Below are 20,046 nucleotides of genomic sequence, written 5' to 3' on the forward strand. Positions count from 1 at the left end.
GGTTTGTTGAGCTGTAATTTTCACCAAATTTGGAAGATTTGGGGCTATTGTTTATTCAGATATTAAAAAATATTTCCTCCTCTCCTGGGACTCCAGTTATACATATTTAACAACTTGATTCATTAGAGGGTATCCTTAGGGTGTGTCTGCCACAACCCCCCAAAGCAGAGGCCTGCTGACCTTCCTACTGTGTCAGTAGCCATGACCTTCCACCTACTGCAAGTAACAAGTCCATTTGTGCCTTCGCAGATGACCTTTGTTTTATGACAAAATATGTAATTTGGAATTTTCTAATATTAAGCAGCTAATTCTAGTGACAGAATTAAGATGAAAATCTTCCCTAGGATACACACCTCTAATACTCAAAAAAAATTCTAATTAATAATATAGATATTGTTGATAGTAGCAGATGCTTCATTGTGTAATTGAATGAGACATTAATTCTCTTACTATGCCTGGTCAAATTCTCTTGCTCTTCAGTGCAGGAATCACAGCCATGGCCCCCACCTGCCAGGATTCGGTCGACATGGAGTCTGTGCACATGAAAACAAAGATCTTGCCAAGGCGAGAGAAGCTCTTCCTCTTCTAGAGGACTCTAGTAACTGTGACATTGTAAAGGCTACTCAGTAAGTCTTCCCATGCACTGTTTTATGCTCGTGTTCTGCTGAATTGTGATAAAGTGCGTGCAGTGCACCTGAGCTGTTTGTTACCAGGCTCTCCCACTAGGTTGGGAGCAGCTTCTTTGCAAAAGCCTGTCTTTTTCGTCTTTGTAGCCCCAGTGCTTTTGCACAGTTCATGTCTTGTGTTAGGTGCCCAATAAATGTTGAGTGAATGAATGATTTAAAATAACATTAAAACTGGACTCTGAGTTTGAAACACAAATCTGAGTCTTTTAAAATGTACTACAACCTAAATATGTAGATGGGGTGGAAAAATATCACCTCACACATTTATGGATCATCTAAACATTTATGTACTTATTGAGTACTTTCTATCTACCTGTTGTACTGGGTGCATTAGAAACAAGGCAGTGAAGTAGAAATAGGTTTTCTGACCACTTGAAACTTATGGTGGTTTGTTTTGCTTGCACTAAAAATGGAAGTATGTTTTGAAAGTTTTTCCTAAAGATCTCCATATGTGAGTATTTGCATTAAGTTATTTCTAACCTTTTCATCCTCATGGATCTGGTTGATTATCAACATCCACCCCACTTTTTGCCATTGAACATATTTTAAAATATATTGCCTATCGGATTACATTAATTAGTAATCCATTTTCTTAGTAAGCAAGTATAAATCTGCCCATCACATCTTCTAATCAGAATGAAAGGAACTAATGGTACCACACTAACTCGATGTAATTTCTGTCAAAAGCAAAGATGTTTACTGATTAATTAGCCTGTTTGGCCTTAATGTAGACTAATGTGTTATTAGGTTAGTTAAAAAATAATTGACAATTATTTGAGTATTCTAATTAGTAGTTTATCTGAACTCCAGAGGTCCTGGGAACCGCTGCTTTGGCTGATGTTATTTGACATTGTTTGTATTATTATATGTATGTGAAGAGGAGAGTGTTCTTAAGGTAAATTTTGCTTTAATTAGAATGGAAACATTTAAATGTTTCTCTGCTACCCGTAAAGCTCTCTTACGATAAATGTGAGAAATTAGGCTGCATTTGCAGGGAGTCTCAGTAAAAACTCACATTTTTATATCTTTGCTAACATTTCCTTTAGGTCTTTGACTGACTCAAGTGGTTGTGGAAATATGTTTACATAGTATTTGGGAAGGGCAAAAGAGAGCTAGGATGTGTGTGTATGTTTCCTAAACCACCAAAAATTCTAATTAGTGTCTACTCTTATTATATTTCTCAAATAAAGGCAATTTCTTTTCCAGTAAAATGTTGAAGTTGACATTTAAAAGATGGAGGATATACATATATGTATCATAATCAACAATTCGTTCTTTTTAATATTTTCACTTAGGGTTGTCAAACAGATAGCTCTAACTTTTAAAAATGCCATAAGTGGGGCTGGCCCGGTGATATAGTGGTTAAGTTCACATGCTCTGCTTTGGTGTCCTGGGGTTTGTGGGTTCAGATCCCAGGTGCAGACCTGCACACTGCTCGTCAAGCCATGCTGTGGCAGCGTCCCACATACAAAATAGAGGAAGACTGGCACAGATGTTAGCTCAGGGCTAATCTTCCTCACCAAAAAAATAAAAAATAAATTAAAAATGCCGTCAAGACGGACAGACACACAGGCACATGCACATTTTGGTGAGGCAGAGATTATTTAATTTACCAGTGTGGGAAACAGAGGCAGCTCTGCCATTTGGTTTGATTTTGACCCTTGAGGGCCTATTGAAACTTGCACGTCCCTCTAAATAGAAATAACTTTCAAAGAAAGTGCTAAGTGGTCTGTTGGACTTGAGTTTCTATTGAAAAGGAACGTTGCTAATAAATGATTTTAAAAAGTATTGTAGCATTAAAAAGAGGTATTTCTCTCCTGTTTTTCACTCTGATAGTCAGTCAGTAAATCACTCCCTTAAAGAACTCTCGTGTCCGTCCTTCCTTGTCCATTCCTGTTGCCGCTCTTGAGACTCGTCTGTGTTTCTTGCAGGAGCCTCTAAACTGGTCTGTCAGTCTCTGCCTCACTCTCTTCTCATTAGCTTCCGTTCTGCCGCTAAATATGATCTTTCTTAGAACTCAAAGTCTGAGTATTTTTGTCTTTAAAACCCTCAGTGGTTTCCCTTGAACCATAGATAAAGTCTAAACTTGGCAGCACGGCGTGGAAGGCCCGTGGGTCTGCCTGCGGCTTCTGCCTCATCTCTTGCCGTACCTCTCTTCTGCTTTATGCCCCTGCCGTGTTAAGTTGCTCATGTTTCCCTGAACATCCATGCCGTTTCACATCTCTTGATTTTTACGCATGCTGTTCCCTCTGCCTAAAATGCTCTCCCTTCAGCCTGGAAAACATAGCTCGTATGTTATACTTCATCTCCTTTAGGAAGGGCTCGTCACTCCTTCCCTTGCAGTACCTGTACCTCGTCCATATTTTAGTGTGGAATTTATCCCATTCCAAGTTTGCTTTCAGTTATCGTGAGGTCATTGCATGGGCTTAGTTTGCTTCGGGGATAAGACTGTAAGTTAGGAACTGACACCGTGTATTCCTGGCACGTAGTGGAAAATCAACTGAAATTTATTGAAGGAGGGCAGATGTGACTGTTAAATTTTATTTGAGAAAGTCATGTTCCACTCCAGTTGGCTCTGACCAGTTGGTAAACCAGGTGTACTGTTGTTGTTTGGCTTTACGATAGGTCCTGTTTGTCTATATCTTTGTTAATTATTGTATTCCTGTGTTGGTTGAAAGACAGTTTGGATAAAGACATGGTAAAGCAGGAAATTTTGATATTTGAAATTATTTTAATGGTATCAATTATGCCTCTTTTTCCCCCCTTATTCAAGATACGGGATTTTTGAACGATGTAAAGAGTTGGTAGAAGCGGGATATGATGTCAGGCAACCAGACAAAGAAAATGTGTCACTTCTTCATTGGGCTGCTATTAACAACAGGCTGGATCTCGTAAAGTAAGATGGGATATATGTGGTTATTTAAGTGTGTATTTATAGTTCTAAACCTCTCCTTCATTTGTCTTTTTCTTCAAGTGCAAGTATGAATGTTGAACCATCTGTAATCCTTTATTGTTAATGTACACCTGAAACCGTGCCACACACATCGGTTGTCATAGCGTTGAAAATGACCTTGGAAACTCATTGGCCCAAAAAGGAAAATTAAAGATAAAGCCACAGGGGCCCATTATAAAGATAAAGTTTAGGAAATGAAAGTGAACATTTTTTGGAAAGGAAAAGCATGACGTAAACTTTCACAGGATGGAAGAGAAAGTTTCATGTAGTTTGGAAAGAAACATTGAAATATTTTACATTGTGATAATGCCAGGAGGACTAGATGAGTAGGGAAATAATTCAGCCTTTTTGTTTTAAAACTAACTATGGAATACATTTCTAAGTAGGCATGTACTAGATTGTACAGAATATTTCCCCATCGTAAAGCACTACTGCCTACCCATTGTTTTTGTTTGTTTCTTTGTTTTATACCTTAGCATATAATATATATGTGTGTATCTGAATGTGTATATATTTTGTATTATACATATTTAAAATCCTCGGTTTAAGAAAATAAAAATATACTAAAGTTTAAAATATCCTAACACATTTTACTCACAGGCAAAACTCCTTTTCTGTGGAAATAAACTGGCATATTGTTTAAACAGAATATGATATATGAAGCACAACTTGGAAATAATGAGACTAATTCCTGTAAACCACAGAAGAAAATAAATCTCTTTACCTCATAGATTCATTTTATACGGTGCATCACATCTGTGCTCCCAAAATAGAGAGCAAAACACGAAATGTCTAACTTTTCTGAAAGGATTTTGAATTAATTTTTTACTACTTACTTTTAGAATTCATTCCCACATGGTAATTCTAATTTTAAACTGTTAACAGTGGCATGATTTGACCTTTCTTCTTGCAAGTTAAATAGAATATTTGTGTGTTATCTACACCTGTTGAACACAAACCGTTTCGAGAACGCTGTGGTTAGAACATGGGCAGTGGTTGTCGTGAGTGTGGTATCTGAGTTACCGAATACCCCTGACAGCAGGTCTAATTACTTACACGCTAAGAATTGTTTCATATGTTTGACACTGTGGTGTGAATCTTTCTGTAGATTTGAAGGTTATTGTTATCATTTCTGTTTTCCAACACATTTGTTCCTAAGAAAAATTAATGTCTTTCTCAGTATGGATTTCGAGTTTTAGGTCTTATTCTTGTCTATGTCTGCTTTTAACAGGTTTTATATTTCAAAAGGCGCCGTGGTGGATCAGCTGGGTGGAGACTTAAATTCAACTCCTCTTCACTGGGCTGTCAGGTAAAGGTTTCTTTAGAACTGAAATTGCTGTTCACAATCAGAAGTGACTTGAGTTCGTTTTCTGAACATTATCGACCAACACTTTCCAACAGAATTTTCTGCAATTATGGAAATATTCCCTTCTGTGCTGTCCAATATGGTAGCCACTAGTCACATGTGAAATGTGCATTCTGAAGTGCGGCTGGTCCAACTAAGGAATTGAATTTTTAATTTTACTTCATTTTAACCAGTTTAAATTTAAATAGCCATGTGTGTCTAGCGGCCACCACATTGGAAATTGCAGTTGTAGATAATTTGAAAGGCTTTCTTTTCCTTTTTTCCCTTAATTCAAAAAAAATGACAGTTTGAAGAGTTTCCAGAGTTGTTTTTTGTGTTCAGTTTAGGGCTCCACTATAACGCTCAAACTCACATATGTGTGTTATACTTTCTTTTTTATAATCAGATAAATATCGTTTATATTTGGCCCCATGGATAAAAGTGATAGTTCGGTGAACTGTAAACTCAGCCAGTTCTTTTCTCTGGTGGGTACTAACCATCTGCAGCTGAGGTTAATGAGTACTTTTTCGTCTTCTATTTTATCTCTACTCTCTGTGGTTAGTGGGGTTGACAGGAACCTGAAACTGAAGTGAAGGATTGTTCATTTAAGGCAAGGAATTGAATCTTTTCTCCGTAGCCAAGAGTTTTGAAGAATCTAGGGCAAATTCATCCCCTTTGAGCTACTGAGGTAACAGTGCTTTACATGGAAAATGAACCATATTCAGTATAAAAATAGGTAGTTCCTAGGAATAATCTTCTCACGGCATACCTGCAGTCTATAAATATGCTACTTTCGCATATCTGACTCATGATTATTTTTTGTTTTTAAAATAGCAGCAGTGAAGTCTGAGTGGTTTCAGAGTTTTCAGTTTTAGCATTAGTCATGCTGGGGGTGCACCATAAGGTTTCAGCGAGATTGGGAGGTTGACTGTATCACCTGCACTCAGGGACTGCCCAGAGAGTTCTAAGTTTGGAGCATCTCAGTAAAAGTTGTGTAGACAATCTTCTAGTGGTTTACAAATTTCACTGTTAGGAAATATTCCTTATATCTAATCAAAATCCCTCATGTGTTAGGGATATCAGTTTCTCCTGGACGTTTTTCTTTTTCTGCATGCTACAGAATACAGTATAATGTTTATCCTCTGTTTACAGACAAGGGCATTTACCTATGGTCATATTATTACTACAGTATGGCGCAGACCCCACTCTCATTGATGGAGAGGGATTCAGCTGCATCCACCTGGCAGTATTATTTCAGCACATGCCCATCATAGCATATCTCATCTCTAAAGGACAGGTATGTTTTGAAATCCATCTTCAACTCCAGCTATGGTAAATCTGAGGAGATTGGGAAGGGTGTTAGTCGTAGTCTGTCCTCATTTTTAAAGTATATCCAGATATTCAAGTGTTAGCCTCAGTAAGTCTAGCTATTGAATACTGCTTTTCCAACTTCCTTGGAGCAAAAAAGACAGGTCGTTTAGCTCAGTAACATATAATAGATGTTTCTGAAACTTGTAAGCCTGTAATAGTTTTCCTTATGATCCTAGTAATTTGCAGGGTTTTTTAAAAATGTGACTTCACAGCCCGTATTTTTCTTCTGGTTGGAGGTAGAAAGAGTAGTCAGATTGCTAAATTAACCCATCACTTGCTTTCATTATTTGAGTCCAAATGGGGAACCAATTTGAATGTATGCTTCTTATTGTTCTCTAAAGTAATTCCATGAAAAATGACTTGCCTTAAGAGGCATCCATTTATGACACAGGTTAAATTACGGGTTATTGGCAGTGGGAGTTTCACTGCCTGGGATGTGCTTTCTGATAGCAGAGTAGTTTATGTATCAGCAGACTCGCCTGTAACACGTGTGGACACATGTTTGCACAAATGCTGTTGGAATGATTGTACTCTCTTTAAATAAGCACTTTCTCTCACACTTAGCCAACTGAGGTAGAATAATTATAACCTCCTGGGTCTCCTTTTGGAAAGATTTATGGGGCGGAGTCCTTTCTGCTGTTCTTTGGGCTCCTTCCCAAGGCCATAGGAGTCTTTAGTAATTGAAGCTCGCTCTTTGGGTTGTACACCTTAGTGTACACCTCAAACCTGGACCCATTTTATTAAAAGGAGCATATCCTCGTGGAGATATGATTTCCTTTCTTTTTCTATATTCTAGAAAATAGAATTTTTCATGTTATAATATTTGAAAGATGATATGATAAGTCCAAAAATACAATGAGTTGTCTCAAAAGATAAAGAGTTTACCATTATGGAAGAGTTTAAGTAGAGACCGAGTGACTGTAAGATATCAATATGAATTAATGTGTCAGTTAGGGTCTGAGCTAGATGACTGCTAAGGTCTCTACAGTTTTAGTTAATGGTCATTATCAGTGTTTTTCTCTTTCCCTTAGCTCTCTTCCATTCACATCATCAACGCTTTAAATCATATATTCAGATTTTCCCTTTAAAAATATTTTGTAGAAATCAGTGAATTTTTACCCTATGGATGCGAAGCAGAACATTTTGTTATTCAAATGATCTTTGAACACTTCTTGTGGTCACAATGGTTCTGTTGAATGTATTAAAGAGATACTTCTGTTAAGAGAGGATAGAGAATTTTAACTGTGTTCACAGTTGTGCTGGTATATTCTTTTTGAACAGAGTGTGAATATGACAGATTTAAATGGGCAGACACCTCTAATGTTAGCGGCTCACAAAGTACTTGGGTGAGTTTAATTGAATTGCCTCATTCTGATTCTTGTTTCTGACGGTTTCTTTTCCATGGATATAATTTTAAGTATCTCAGTCTATGTGAGATGACACTGCATTCTAAAGAAGAAAATAGGATTTTCCACCCTGTGACTGTGATATGAACTTTTAATGTACTTGTAGTTATAAAAGCACCATTGAAGTAAATTTTCTGTTTTCTGATAGCTTTAGGGGAAAGTTTGAAAGCTACTAATAAGAAAAAATTTCCTTAGAGGACAGATAGAGATTCCATAGCATGTACTTGTTAACATGACTTACATTTCTTAGTTTACATTTTAAAAAATGGCTACATGTTTAAATGTCCTCATAATTTGAAATCTAGCTGATAAATCTGGTTTCTGGAAAACAGTAAATTTTGGTTCTCTGACGTTATTGACTGGTCTGAAAATATTAATGTAACTGATCTATAAAAAGAGGCTGTTTATATGTTCACATCAGGTACTTACATATTTAAGTTTTTCTGTGTATTTATTTTATAAACACGTGATTAATGACGCCATATGGTCCACCATCTAGTCTTCTGTTCAAACGCGTGCTCCAGGTTTCCCTTTACAGGTTGTCTCCAGGGCTGTACTTAATTTCTGATTCCGCTTTCGCTTAGGACTCTTCTCCAGCGAACTGAGTTAATTCTAATGCCATTTCCTCTTTGTTCGTGGAGTGGTGGGGCTGGGGTAGAATTTTGTTAAACATTTATCATCTTCACTGATAACTCTGAAGTCAGATCCAGTGTTTAAAGATCTTGATAGAATAAGTAAAGTAGGATATTGTTTTGTTAAAAGAGTCTCTTGAGTAGTCATGAAGGTAGGGAAAGTGTTGGTGGTAAAGTAAAAGTATTTGATTGAATTCTGTCTTCCAGTCCAATTCTAGGATGCACAAATATTTTAGGATGTTATTAACACCTGACTTATTTAATAATTGGTTAGAAGGAGGAAATGAAGTTAGTTTTTAGTTTATCTCCTCACATATAATGTTGTACATTTAGTCTTTAAATAGATAAATAACATGTCATTTAATATTGGCCAAAGTTAAACTTACATTTTAAAAAAATGTTAGCCAATAGAAGAACAAGATGAAAGTAAAAAGTTTGGAAAACAAAAACTACTATTCCACCATTATGTTGATGTTAAAATAATCATCTATAGAACAGACTGTCACTTTTCTTTTTTTTTTTTTTTGGTTTCTCCTCTTAGCACAAGGAATAAAAGTCTACGCAAAGAAGTTTCTTGGTTGTTCAGAATACGTAATGATTGGTTAACTGATACATTAGCTTAAAAGAGTCATCATTTGCATTTATCCTTCAAATCATCGTCTCTGTTAATGCCCCTTGGTATTTTGTTGTTTTGAGACAGGCCAGAACCAACTGGATTTCTTTTAAAGTTTAATCCTTCTCTCAGCGTGGTCGATAAAATACACCAAAACACTCCGCTCCACTGGGCCGTTGCAGCAGGCAACGTGAATGCAGTCGATAAACTTTTGGAAGCTGGTTCTAGCCTGGATGTCCGAAATGTTAAGGTATGACCGGGTATTGATCTCCTTTGTTATGTCTTCAGTTAGAAGATGGGGGAATTAACAGAAAGATAAGCAATACATGTCTTCGGTTACCACAGGGTGGATATGAACAATAATAGCTGGCTACCCTCGGAATAAATGTGTTGAGTCTATGATTTTGGTGAGTTTGTATCAAATGTTTAACACTGACAATAGAATGGAAATATAATTGAACTTTTTCTTCTTTCTTTTTTTTTTAAAGGGAGAAACACCTCTTGATATGGCTTTACAAAACAAAAATCGGCTCATTATCCACATGCTAAAAACGGAAGCCAAAATGAGAGCCAACAAAAATTTCAGACTTTGGAGGTGGCTGCAGAAATGCGAGGTATTTTCATATGGGGCCTGTTCTTTGGGCTATAGGAGCTTTTTGTTTGTTTATTTTGTCCTTTAAGGCATCGGGGAAACCAAGAGGTTGGCTTCGTACTGCATTACGTCTGCTGATTGTGTCTTTTCCATGCATCCCACGACCTACAGTTGGACATTTCGCACTTTCATTGGCAATTTATTGTTGGTCCTCAGCCACACGGCTCTAAAACTACATGTTGCTTTGTGAATATCATGGCATACCTCCTCGTTTGTTTAGTGAATGAATTGAAACACAAATGGTTTAGATTCTTGGAGAAGCAAAAAGAAAAATACTTTGTTGCAAGGAATTTGATGAAAGCTTTTCTTAAAGAGCTTGTTCCTTACTGATTTTTTTTTCAATAAGAAAATACATTCAGAATGTTTTGTTAGAATCAGGAGGAGTTAGACTTTCAAGGCGACAGTGTTGCAAACTTCAGGCATATGATGTCACTTCATAAAATAAAAAACATTTGGAATTTGAGAGATGAAACCCACATTTTACTCAGTTTTTAACTTGGTCTTCTGAGTGGTATTCTTCTATACTTAAAAGTGAACTGAGCGATAGAAAAAGTTAGGAAGTTTAGCCTGTTCTCATGAATGGCTAACAAAATCTAAGTCGTAATAGTGAATATAATTCAAATTGTTAAAATGGGCTATTGAATTGATTCCACTATTTTTAGTGTTTTCAGATATGATGGATAGTATCATCTTATCTAAAAATAGTTAGTAATTGTACTTTCAGAATGATTCTGAATTAACAGGCGCCAGATTTCCATGCAGAGGGTCATCATGGGTACTCCACCTGTTTTAAATTTAGGTATGTGGAGGGAGAGAGGAGGAGGCAACAGTTTCTTGGCAGAGTGCCCCAGGGTTTTGTCCTTGGACCTCTTTTCTGTCTATTCATTCCCTTGGTGATTTCATGCACTTCCATGGCTTTAAATGCCATCTTTATGTTGACAACTCCCAAATTTATCTCTAATTCAGACCTTTCCACACTTGGATATCCAATTACCTACTTGACTTACGGTCAGTGTCCTATAGGCATCTCCAACATAACAGATCCAAATCTGCCCTCCTGCTCTTCTCCGCCCCCTCCCCAACTATTCTATCCACAGCCTTCTCCATCTCAGTGGATGGCAGCTCCAGCTTTCCTGTCATCTTTGCCTTTTCTTTGTCGTGCCATGTATCTAGTCCATCAGAAAAACGTATTGGTTAGTTCTGCCCTCAGTTTATATCCAGAGTCCGCCTCCTGCTCACCACACCCCCAACGGCATTTTGGTCCAGCCACAATGTCTTTCATGTGGATTGCTGCGGTTGTCTGACTTCTCCCTGCCCTGACTCACCTCTAGTCGGCTGTCAACACAGCAGCCACATGAATCTTTTAAAATGTAAGTCAGAGCCTGTCTGTCATCTGCTCAAAACCGACAGCGTCTCCCCCTTTCTCTCGGAATAAAAGCCAAAGTCCTTACAATGGCTTACAAGGTCCTGTGTGATCCAGCTTTTTATATACCATAAAATTCACTTAGTAGGTCTGTCTGTCTGTCTTCCCCTGTGAGAATTGAAGCTCCATGGGAGAAGACCTTCAATTCGCTGATGTTGTCCAAGTGCCTGAACAGTGCCTAGCATGTAGCATGCACTGGAGTGTTTGTTGAATGAGTAGTGTGACTCATCTGTAAGAGTGTTGTATCTGGGATTAAAATTTTGAGATCCATATTCTTATTTCTGTTCTGAGATTATGTTGCTTATAGATTCTAAATTTACTTTTTTAAAAAAAATCTAAACTTTCTTAGTTTATGTTATGCAATTAAAATTGGAAGCATTTTAAAAGTTTGATATCATTTGAAATTATCCATCCTCAGAGTATGGCTTAGGGAAGTAAAAATTTTCTCCCTTTGCTGTTGCAAAAGCCCTGCTTTACTTCCAATGTCATGTGCATTCCGGTTAAGAGACCGCACAAATGTGGGGCCTGGCTTCAGTGCAGACACTTCACGCTTTTGGTTAACTTTTCCAGAAAAAGCCTGAATTAGTAGCATCCTGAGGACCTGTTTCCATCTTTGGCCTCCATGTGACATTTGACACCAAGTACTACCCCCTTCCTGAAACTCGTCCCAGGCTTCACTGGAAACCTTTTCCTGGTTCTCATCCTACCTCTCTGGTCACACTGGTCACTCTTTCTTAGTTACCTTTGGGGACTTAGCTTTTTTGCCCGTAAGTGTTTGTGTTACCCAAGGTTCTGCCCCTTTCTCCCTGCACACAGTCCTTGGGATGTTGTTCGTTCGTGGCTTTACCACCTATATATGGACTAATACTAAGTTTTCTCATGAGTGGTAGAGCTGGTTTTCTGACTGCCTCCTGGGTCTCTCCTAGATGTCCATAGGCATCGAAAATTCCACATGCCCTAAACCAGACTCATCTGAATTTCTGCAAACGTGTTCCTCCTAACTTTCTTTATTAGACCCTGGCACCAGCTGGTGCCCAGGCTGAAACTCTTGTGCTTTTCTCATTAAGTCTTGGGTGTATTGATTTTTGTGTGGTCCCTTTGTCTTGCTTTTATGCTTTCTGACATATAGTACTGTTTGAAAGAAATTATTTTTTAAAATGTTATCTATCGTTAGCACTTTTCTAAAAGACCACCGTTTCTTGGAGGGCAGGAAAGCAAAACAAATATGTTTAAGCAACATTTTATAAAATGTAAGGCTTTTAAGAGATTGTTTCTAAGATTTGTTAATTTCTCAAGCTTCAAATGTATCAGCAATTTTGAAGAAAAACTCTTGTGTTGTGCTTTTGTATTAATTGTTTTTCTATAGTTAGAGGTAGTTCTTGTATTACACTAATTATTATTAGGTACTTAAGAGGTAAAATCCATACAGTTCTAACCTCTGACTCTCTCGATAGCTCTTCCTGCTGCTGCTGGTCTGTGTGATGACCATGTGGGCTGTTGGATACATACTGGACTTCAATTCAGACTCTTGGCTTTTGAAAGGATGTCTTCTGGTAGCATTGTTTTTTCTGACATCTTTGTTTCCAAGGTGTGTATATTAGACTTTGCAAGGCTGGTTATTGTATTTCCAATTTGATTGCTTATTTTTACTGTTGATTAGCTGGAATCACAGATTTTTATTGAGCTATGAATGTTACTTACCACATGGAAACGTGCTCAGCGTTGGTGGGAGAGGGCCTTTGGTGGCGTATGACTTGGCTTAAAGCAAATTGGTCAACCCAGTAATTTGACTGAATTGACAATTGGTGGAAAATAAATATTTAGCTCACTTTTTGAATTGTTACTTATGGTGGATAATGGGAAGATTTTTGTAACTGTTTTGCATCCTGAAGCATTTTTACCCATTTTTCAGAAATTTTGCTTTTTCCTTTACTAAATCTAAATGCATTTTTAGCTAGTTATTTTTGATCAATGATTTTTAGATGAAACAACCTAATTAAATCATAGGAAGTTATGAAATAGTAATTTTGGTATAGTTCTCTTTTTAGGAAAACATTTATCCGTGATTATATGTAGTCACAGGCTAAGAGTTAGATTGCCTGTTCAAGTCAAAGCTTTACCACGTCACAGTGTAACCTTGAACAAGTTGCTTTACCTGTCTGTGCCTCAATGTCTTCATCTATAAAGTAATTTATAATTGTGACAGTGTCTGCCTCATCGTTCATACATATCCAGTGGTTAGAACCATGGCTGACACACAGTGCTCAGTAATCATGTCACACCCCAGTCTCTTCTTCTCATTTCCCTTTCTCAGTAAAATGGCATCCAGTTCCTCATGTGAGTAATGAGTGTCATCCTTGGATTACTGTCATCCATGCTTCTTCCCTTCTGTTCACTTCCCACGTCTAGCCCTTCCTGCTTTCCCTCCAGGTGGTCTGCTCTCTCCATCTCCTTACCTGGCCCCTAGACCCCAGACCCTGGCCCAGCCTCCTCCCTGGCGTCCTGGCTTCAGCACTTGTCCCGCTGTAATTCATCCCCAATTGTACCAGGGTGGTCTCTTAAAAGGCAGATCAGTCTCTGTCGTTTCTGCCTGCTTAAAGGCCCCCTCCATGGGCTTTTCCTTATACTCAGAATAAAATCCCAGCTCCCTGCTTATGAGGTGGATGTAATTCATTCTCTCCCCTCCGGCTTCGTGGTTTTCCTCTCTTTCCCTCACCGCTCTCCAGCCTTCTTTCTGTTTCTGGAACACACTACCCTCACTCACTCCGCCGGGGCTCGGCTCTTGCCTGTGTCCCCGTGTGCAGGGTCTGATACACATCCTTGTGGTCTGGTGGCAGCGCTCAGGCCTCAGTCCCAGTGCCGCCTCCTTAGTGAGGCCGTTCCGGTGAACTCAGTGGCATCACCCCGCTCTGCTTTCTTCGTGGCACAGTGCCGCTGCGTCCTGGAGTGCGAGGCCCGGACGAGCAGGACGCTGTCCCTCCCGGTGAACATTTTCATCCACTGAATGGAAGAAGAAGGTGGTGGTGATGATCCAGAGAACAGGATCTCGAAGGAAATGCAGCGTTGCTCCTTCAGGCTGTGATCATGTGTGTTTCTGTGCTCTTCTTTCGCCTGCCAGCGATTTCTGGAATGCACTGCTTTTGTCATAAGAAAAAACAGAGTATTAGAGGAATCTTACCACTTGGTCACTCAAAGCAGGACAGTTGGCTGGAAATGATTTAGAATTTAAGACTAGAGTAAAAGCTCAAATTTCTGAAAAATAGCAAAATGCCTGAAGTTGTCACTATGCAGAAAACTTGTAACTTAGAGATATTCATTCATTTTCCACTAATTGGATTGACTCAGTCTCCAAATAAATTTCAGGCCAAATCACCAGGAATCATAATCATCACTTTTTTGGAGTTTTTTCCTAGAGAGAAAGCAAAGGCTGGCAATATCTACCCACCTAGGGTAGGGGCATTTGAGATTTTTTTGATTTAGTAGAAACCCACGTTATAAAAAATTGATATGAAATTGTTTCTGATGACTGAGTCGAGGGCTTCCTCCTGCTAGGCTTGGTGCACGGTCACATTCAGACGGGAGACAAATGCATATGGCAGTTTCGTTCACACTGCTTTTGAGTCTCCCACACTCCTCGAGAGTCCCAGTTTCATGGGGGTAAGCAGCTGCAAACTTCTACAGTTGTTAGGCTCCAGGGCGATTGCTTATTGACCCAGGCGCTATGTGACGCCCATCAGAAGGAGACGGGTCTGGGTAGCAGGCTCTTAGAAATAGGTGGTTCGCTGCTGCCTTCCGTCAGACCCATTTCCACTGCAGCGTCTCAGCCAGGTCGTGCCCTGGAGAAGGCGTGGGCTTCTTTTGGCCTCTTCTGGCAGCATATTGGGTGCCTGAAGTTTGGGATCTTTAGTTCTTCTCAGATATTACTTGAGCTTAATTATCCTTATGATCTTGATAGCTTTTTTAAACCCTTTTCATATCCATCATCAACCATTGTTTTTCCCTGGTATAAATTTTAAAATAGATCCAAATAAACTATATTCATGTGTAGATTTACTATATTGTTTAATGTAAAAGACAGGTTTTTTTCTTTTGAAGGTACAATGTTAAGCATTTGAATAAGTTATATGTGGACTTCCAAGTTGCTTGTTACCCAAGCGAGGTGGTTACTGTTCTGATGACAGTGCCACCTGTAGCCTTAATGCATCTCTTTAGGTAGAGTGTCTGCTTCTCAAGCTGGTGGGAGAGCAAGGTGCATCTGTGTGTTTCAGAAACAGATGGCCCGCCTCTGCAGGAGAGCTTGTTAAATGTGCAGGTGAATCTCTAAGGATTAGAGTCTCTGCATTTTGGAGTTTTGGAGATATGATGTGCCAGAAAAAGAAATACAAATAGGATATATCTCAACAGAAATAAAAATGGTTCATCAAAAATGTAAACTTATATAAAGGAATGAAGTGATGTGGAAGTTAGTTATAAGAACTAGAACCTTCACTTCTTGAGAATCTGTGCTTTAGTTTTCTGTGTGTGAAGTGGGCACGTAACTGTTACCACGTGGAAAGTGCACGCTGTTGTAGTTATTTAAGGGAATTTAGAACTAAAGTTCTAAATATGAATCATGTTTGTTTTTTACTAATATCTTACATTTATCCTTTTTTCTTTCAGGTTCTTGGTTGGATATAAGAGCCTTGTTTACTTTCCAACAGTCTTTCTGCTAAGTTCCATTTTTTGGATATTTGTGACTTGGTTCATCTTCTTCCTTCCTGATATCCTTCAAGCTTAAATTTAGGTGCATATCGTATCTCATTTTGCCTTAAAAACTACTAATGCGGGGCTGGCCCCGTGGCTGAGTGGTTAAGTTCGCGCGCTCCGCTGCAGGTGGCCCAGTGTTTCATTGGTTCGAATCCTGGGCGCGGACATGGCGCTACTCATCAAACCACGCTGAGGCACCATCCCACATGCCACAACTAGAAGGACCCACAACGAAGAATATACAACTATGTACCGGGGGGGTTTGGGGAGAAAAAGGAAAAAATTAAATCTTTAAAAAAAAGAAAAAAAAACATCTACTAATGCCATTGTTAGAAATTTAGATATGAGAAGAGATCCAGGCAATGCAACTCATGTTTGAGTTTAATGATTCTGGTTCATTTAATGATTCTGGTTGAAGATATTTAGTGTTAAAAATCTTCTTGATTCTAGAGATAATCTCGGAGCTCACTATGGAAACAGTCCGTGTCAAGTATTTATCGCTCATAGGAAGGAAACAGCAGGATGAGTTATTGTCTTACTTGGACTTGTGGAAGTTTGTTGTATCGCCTTGAGATTCCCTTCAAGGTCGGATAGTCCTTTTCACATGGTCAGCAGTTATAGATGGTTCATAAATCTTCTGGGTACCAGATGGGCTGTGTGACGGGGATGTTGGGGAAATGTGTCCTCCTCAGCAATGGTCAATGCAGTGTTACTAACCACGGCAGTGGTTCTCAATCCACAGTAAAGAGAAATTTACATTGCCACCCAAAACATATGTGAAAAAGGTTTCATAAAACAATACTCCTGCTATGTGCTTTACTCTGGTGTTTTGTTATTTACCCTATTCTAGTTCCTTGTTTAAAGATGCTGGTCACAGCCCATTTAATTCTTCGTGGCCTGCTAATGGATGCAGCCCATGGTTTTTATTTTTTTAAAAACAGCTCATCTAAGGCATGGGTTTATCACTTGAGGAGCAGGGCCCAGGCCAAGTCCAGCTTAGGGGTGTGTTTTGCTCTTAGGGTTGGTCAAGTCCAGGCACCCGGAAGTGGGGAGAGGAGGTACATCTTGGTTTATCCTATTTATAGCTCCCATTAGGAGGGAGGCATTGTCTCTGATTTTCCATCTTCCCTCCTCTTCCCAGGCTCCCTTCACCCCTTGCAAGCACCCTCGGAAGCCATCATAGCCTTGCCTTCCTTACTGAGTAGGAGAAGAAGGAATGTGGTGGAGAGAAGGGGACCTTTAAGCACATTCCTTTAACTTCTATATTATTTCTCTTTCTGATAATGGCTTTTTTGAAAAGAAAGAATAGTGTTTATGGGAGAGAGAACACACTCAATTCAAGCATATTTTTTCATAAGAATAAATGTAAAGTGAGAGAGGCATGTGAGTTATGAGAGTACATACATCTACCTTCATTATAGCACGTTTTTACTTTAATGATCCTTTTTAATTCTGAGCATTATCTTGCATATTTTTCTGATTTCTTTATCTAAATGAGGTCATTTGATTTTTTTAAAGAGTTTACTACATTTAACCTTTGTCTCCTAATTACTGATTTGGGAGCAGATTTTTAAGCACTAGTCTTATTACCACCAGTTAATGAAGGCTTAGATGATATCATTATGTGATATAAAAATATTTTAATTTATAAGTGACCATGAGTGCATAAAATAACAGTACAGTAAAAACCAAAATCCCTTGTAAGAGTCCGAAGGCTGGTGAATTCTAGGGTAATGACATGATGCTGAGAAGGGGTGGCTGCTGTTTTTGTTTACCAACCCACGTGGCTGTGGAGTAAATGCAGATTTTATTTATTTATTTATTTATTTATTTTTCATGAGGAGGTTTGGCCCTGAGCTAACATCTGTTGCCAGTCTTCCTCTGTTTTATGGGGGATGCTGCCACAGTGTGGCTTGACAAGCGGTGCTAGCTCCACGCCCAGGATCTGAACCAGCAAACCCCACACCACCAAAGTGGAGCGTGTAAACTTAACCACTATGTGACTGGGCTGGCCCCAACTGTTTTTATTTTTTATTTTTTTACTGAGGAAGATTTGCTCTGAGCTAACTTCTGCTGCCAGTCTTCTCTTTTTATCTGTGAGCCACTGCCACAGCCTCCACTGACAGATGAGAGGTATAGATCTGTGCCTGGGAACCAGACCTGGGCTGCTGAAGTGGAGCATGCCGAACTTAACCACTAGGCTGCTGGGGCTGTCCCAGTCCAGTTTTTAGATGGTGTTCCTTGGTGAATTTTTAAAATTTGAACAACTCACAGTATTTCCAATTTTGCGCAAAAGGTGAGATCGTTTTTATATTGAATTATTTCAAATTTGCAGAATCAATACTAACTAAAGTGTAACTCCACTGTAGTTTGAAAACCTCAGTTACAGAACTTAGTATTCAGTTGAATTTAACTATAAACTGTTCGATATTTGTGAAGATGCCATTATATTAGAAGAACTGATTTCTGTAGCTAGACAGAATCTTGAGATGCTGGAGTTGACAGGTGAGATAGTTAACTCACATAAAGCCATTTGGCCCAGGCACCCGTGGGTCTGCTGCTGGCAAGGACATTGTCGGTCAGTAGATGGCACACTTTGCCGTCAGATCAGTGTTTTCCACAGCGAATGTGAATGCTGTTTGAAGTGCGCTGGCTGTGGACTGAGGTGCTGCCCTGTAAAGACCCATCCTGAGTATTTAGACTAGTCTTGTCTCGGTGCCAAGGTCTGGTTCCCAGGTGTCTGGGTGGCATGGGACCCCGCAGCCACCTTGTCCGTCACGGGAAGAGGTTCTGGGGCCCTGTGGAAAGAGTATGGTCTTTGGAGTTAGAATGAGTTCGAGTTTTGGCTCTTTTTCTTACTGGTTATGGACCGTTGGGAGTTATTTAATTTCACCATCTCAGTTTTCCTGCAAATTGGGGGTAAAAGTACCAAGCTCATGCGGTGGCTGCAAGGCTTACTACGCTGTGATGTCTCTAAGGTGCTGACCACTGTTCTCAACTGCATAATCGGCATTCTGTAAATAATACGTATTGTTATTACTAATTACTCTTGTGCCTGAATCTGTGTGGAAGGCTGCATGTTGAAGTTCACGTTAAGGACAACTGGGGTTTAGCTTCTCAATCAGTTTCTTTTGCTGCATTGTTTATATTCAGCAGGTAATGTGTTTGGCATTCGTGAGGTGGGATTGAGTGAAAGAGACAGGACTTTACTGATGATTTTGGAGGTAAGATTAAGACTCAGGGAAGAAATGGTGAGCCTCTGAATGTGTCATCTGTGATTCTGACTAGCGAACCCAGTTAAATTTAAGAGGGATGAATACATGCAAAGTCCTGTTTCAGAGAATCCACGTGTACACGTACATGTTGTGGTGAGAATGACGGAGCTTCAGGTCAAGTGAAAAAGAACAGGAACTTTGAAGGCTCGGTCTGGGTAGTGACGCAGCTGTCAAGGAAGCCAGTGTGCTCTCCAGTAGCAGGATGAGGATCTGAGTGTCCAAGCAGAGGACGTCACTGTCGTCTGCACTGTGAGAACACGCCTGAAGTGTGTTTGCTCTCTTTTCAATGCTGTTCTTTTAAAAGAGAGTGACAAATGGGAGCACGAACCGAGGGCCATGACCAGGCAACTGTGGAATAAGCAACAGTGTTGTCGCTTACCCTGGAGATGGGAGCACTGCCTTTTAATTTCAAGTGTTTGGAAGTCTATCATTTGGAAGCCAATGCATTGATGGAACGGGCCCTCCGTGAAAGTTGATTGCACAGGTGAGGAATAAGCTTCTGTCGGGTGGACATGAAGGACAGCTGCAGTGCAGATCCACGGGGGAGAGCCCAAGGCTCTGCAGAACCCAAACCAGTTAGTCCAGATTACAGAAAGGCAAATTCTAGCTCCCTGTGGAGACTTTTCAACTGCCAAAGGGTCACAAGCCAGCTGGGGAGGTTGATGTGTCTGTAAATAGCCATCGTCTCAGGTCTGAGTGCCATAGAGTAAGCTTTCTTAGGTCCAGAGAAGGGAGGGAGTCCTCTGTAGGGATCAGGAAAGACCTGCCAGGGGAGGGGGAATCCAAGTGAGTTCTGGGAGGTGGGTAGGACTTGGGCCTCCTGAAAGTGTCATTGTGAAGTAGATGGTGAAGTGGGGAGCGTTTGGGGTCAGTGAACCACACGAGGCAAGGCATGTTTGCTTTTACGCGAGGGGACGTAGTGGAATTCCCTTCCCTTGGAGGGA

The 20,046-nt window shown here is 39.7% G+C and overlaps 1 protein-coding gene across 2 annotated transcripts in view; it reads left to right on the forward strand.

Annotated features, from left to right (window-relative positions):
* ZDHHC13 (zinc finger DHHC-type palmitoyltransferase 13) overlaps window positions 1-20,046 on the forward strand; it is a 46,786-nt gene that overhangs the window by 11,893 nt on the left and 14,847 nt on the right. Inside the window, exons 2-10 of one of the 2 annotated variants that reach the window (NM_001433662.1) lie at window positions 481-626; window positions 3,460-3,582; window positions 4,871-4,948; window positions 6,137-6,281; window positions 7,637-7,701; window positions 9,094-9,256; window positions 9,495-9,620; window positions 12,536-12,669; window positions 15,741-15,841. In NM_001433662.1, the coding sequence (NP_001420591.1) occupies window positions 481-626; window positions 3,460-3,582; window positions 4,871-4,948; window positions 6,137-6,281; window positions 7,637-7,701; window positions 9,094-9,256; window positions 9,495-9,620; window positions 12,536-12,669; window positions 15,741-15,841 (1,081 nt within the window). The remainder of the gene's footprint in view (window positions 1-480; window positions 627-3,459; window positions 3,583-4,870; window positions 4,949-6,136; window positions 6,282-7,636; window positions 7,702-9,093; window positions 9,257-9,494; window positions 9,621-12,535; window positions 12,670-15,740; window positions 15,842-20,046) is intronic. The other variant, XM_070272223.1, reaches the window with a different exon arrangement.

Source organism: Equus caballus, chromosome 7 (assembly GCF_041296265.1).
Source record: "Equus caballus isolate H_3958 breed thoroughbred chromosome 7, TB-T2T, whole genome shotgun sequence".
Taxonomy (NCBI): domain Eukaryota; kingdom Metazoa; phylum Chordata; class Mammalia; order Perissodactyla; family Equidae; genus Equus; species Equus caballus.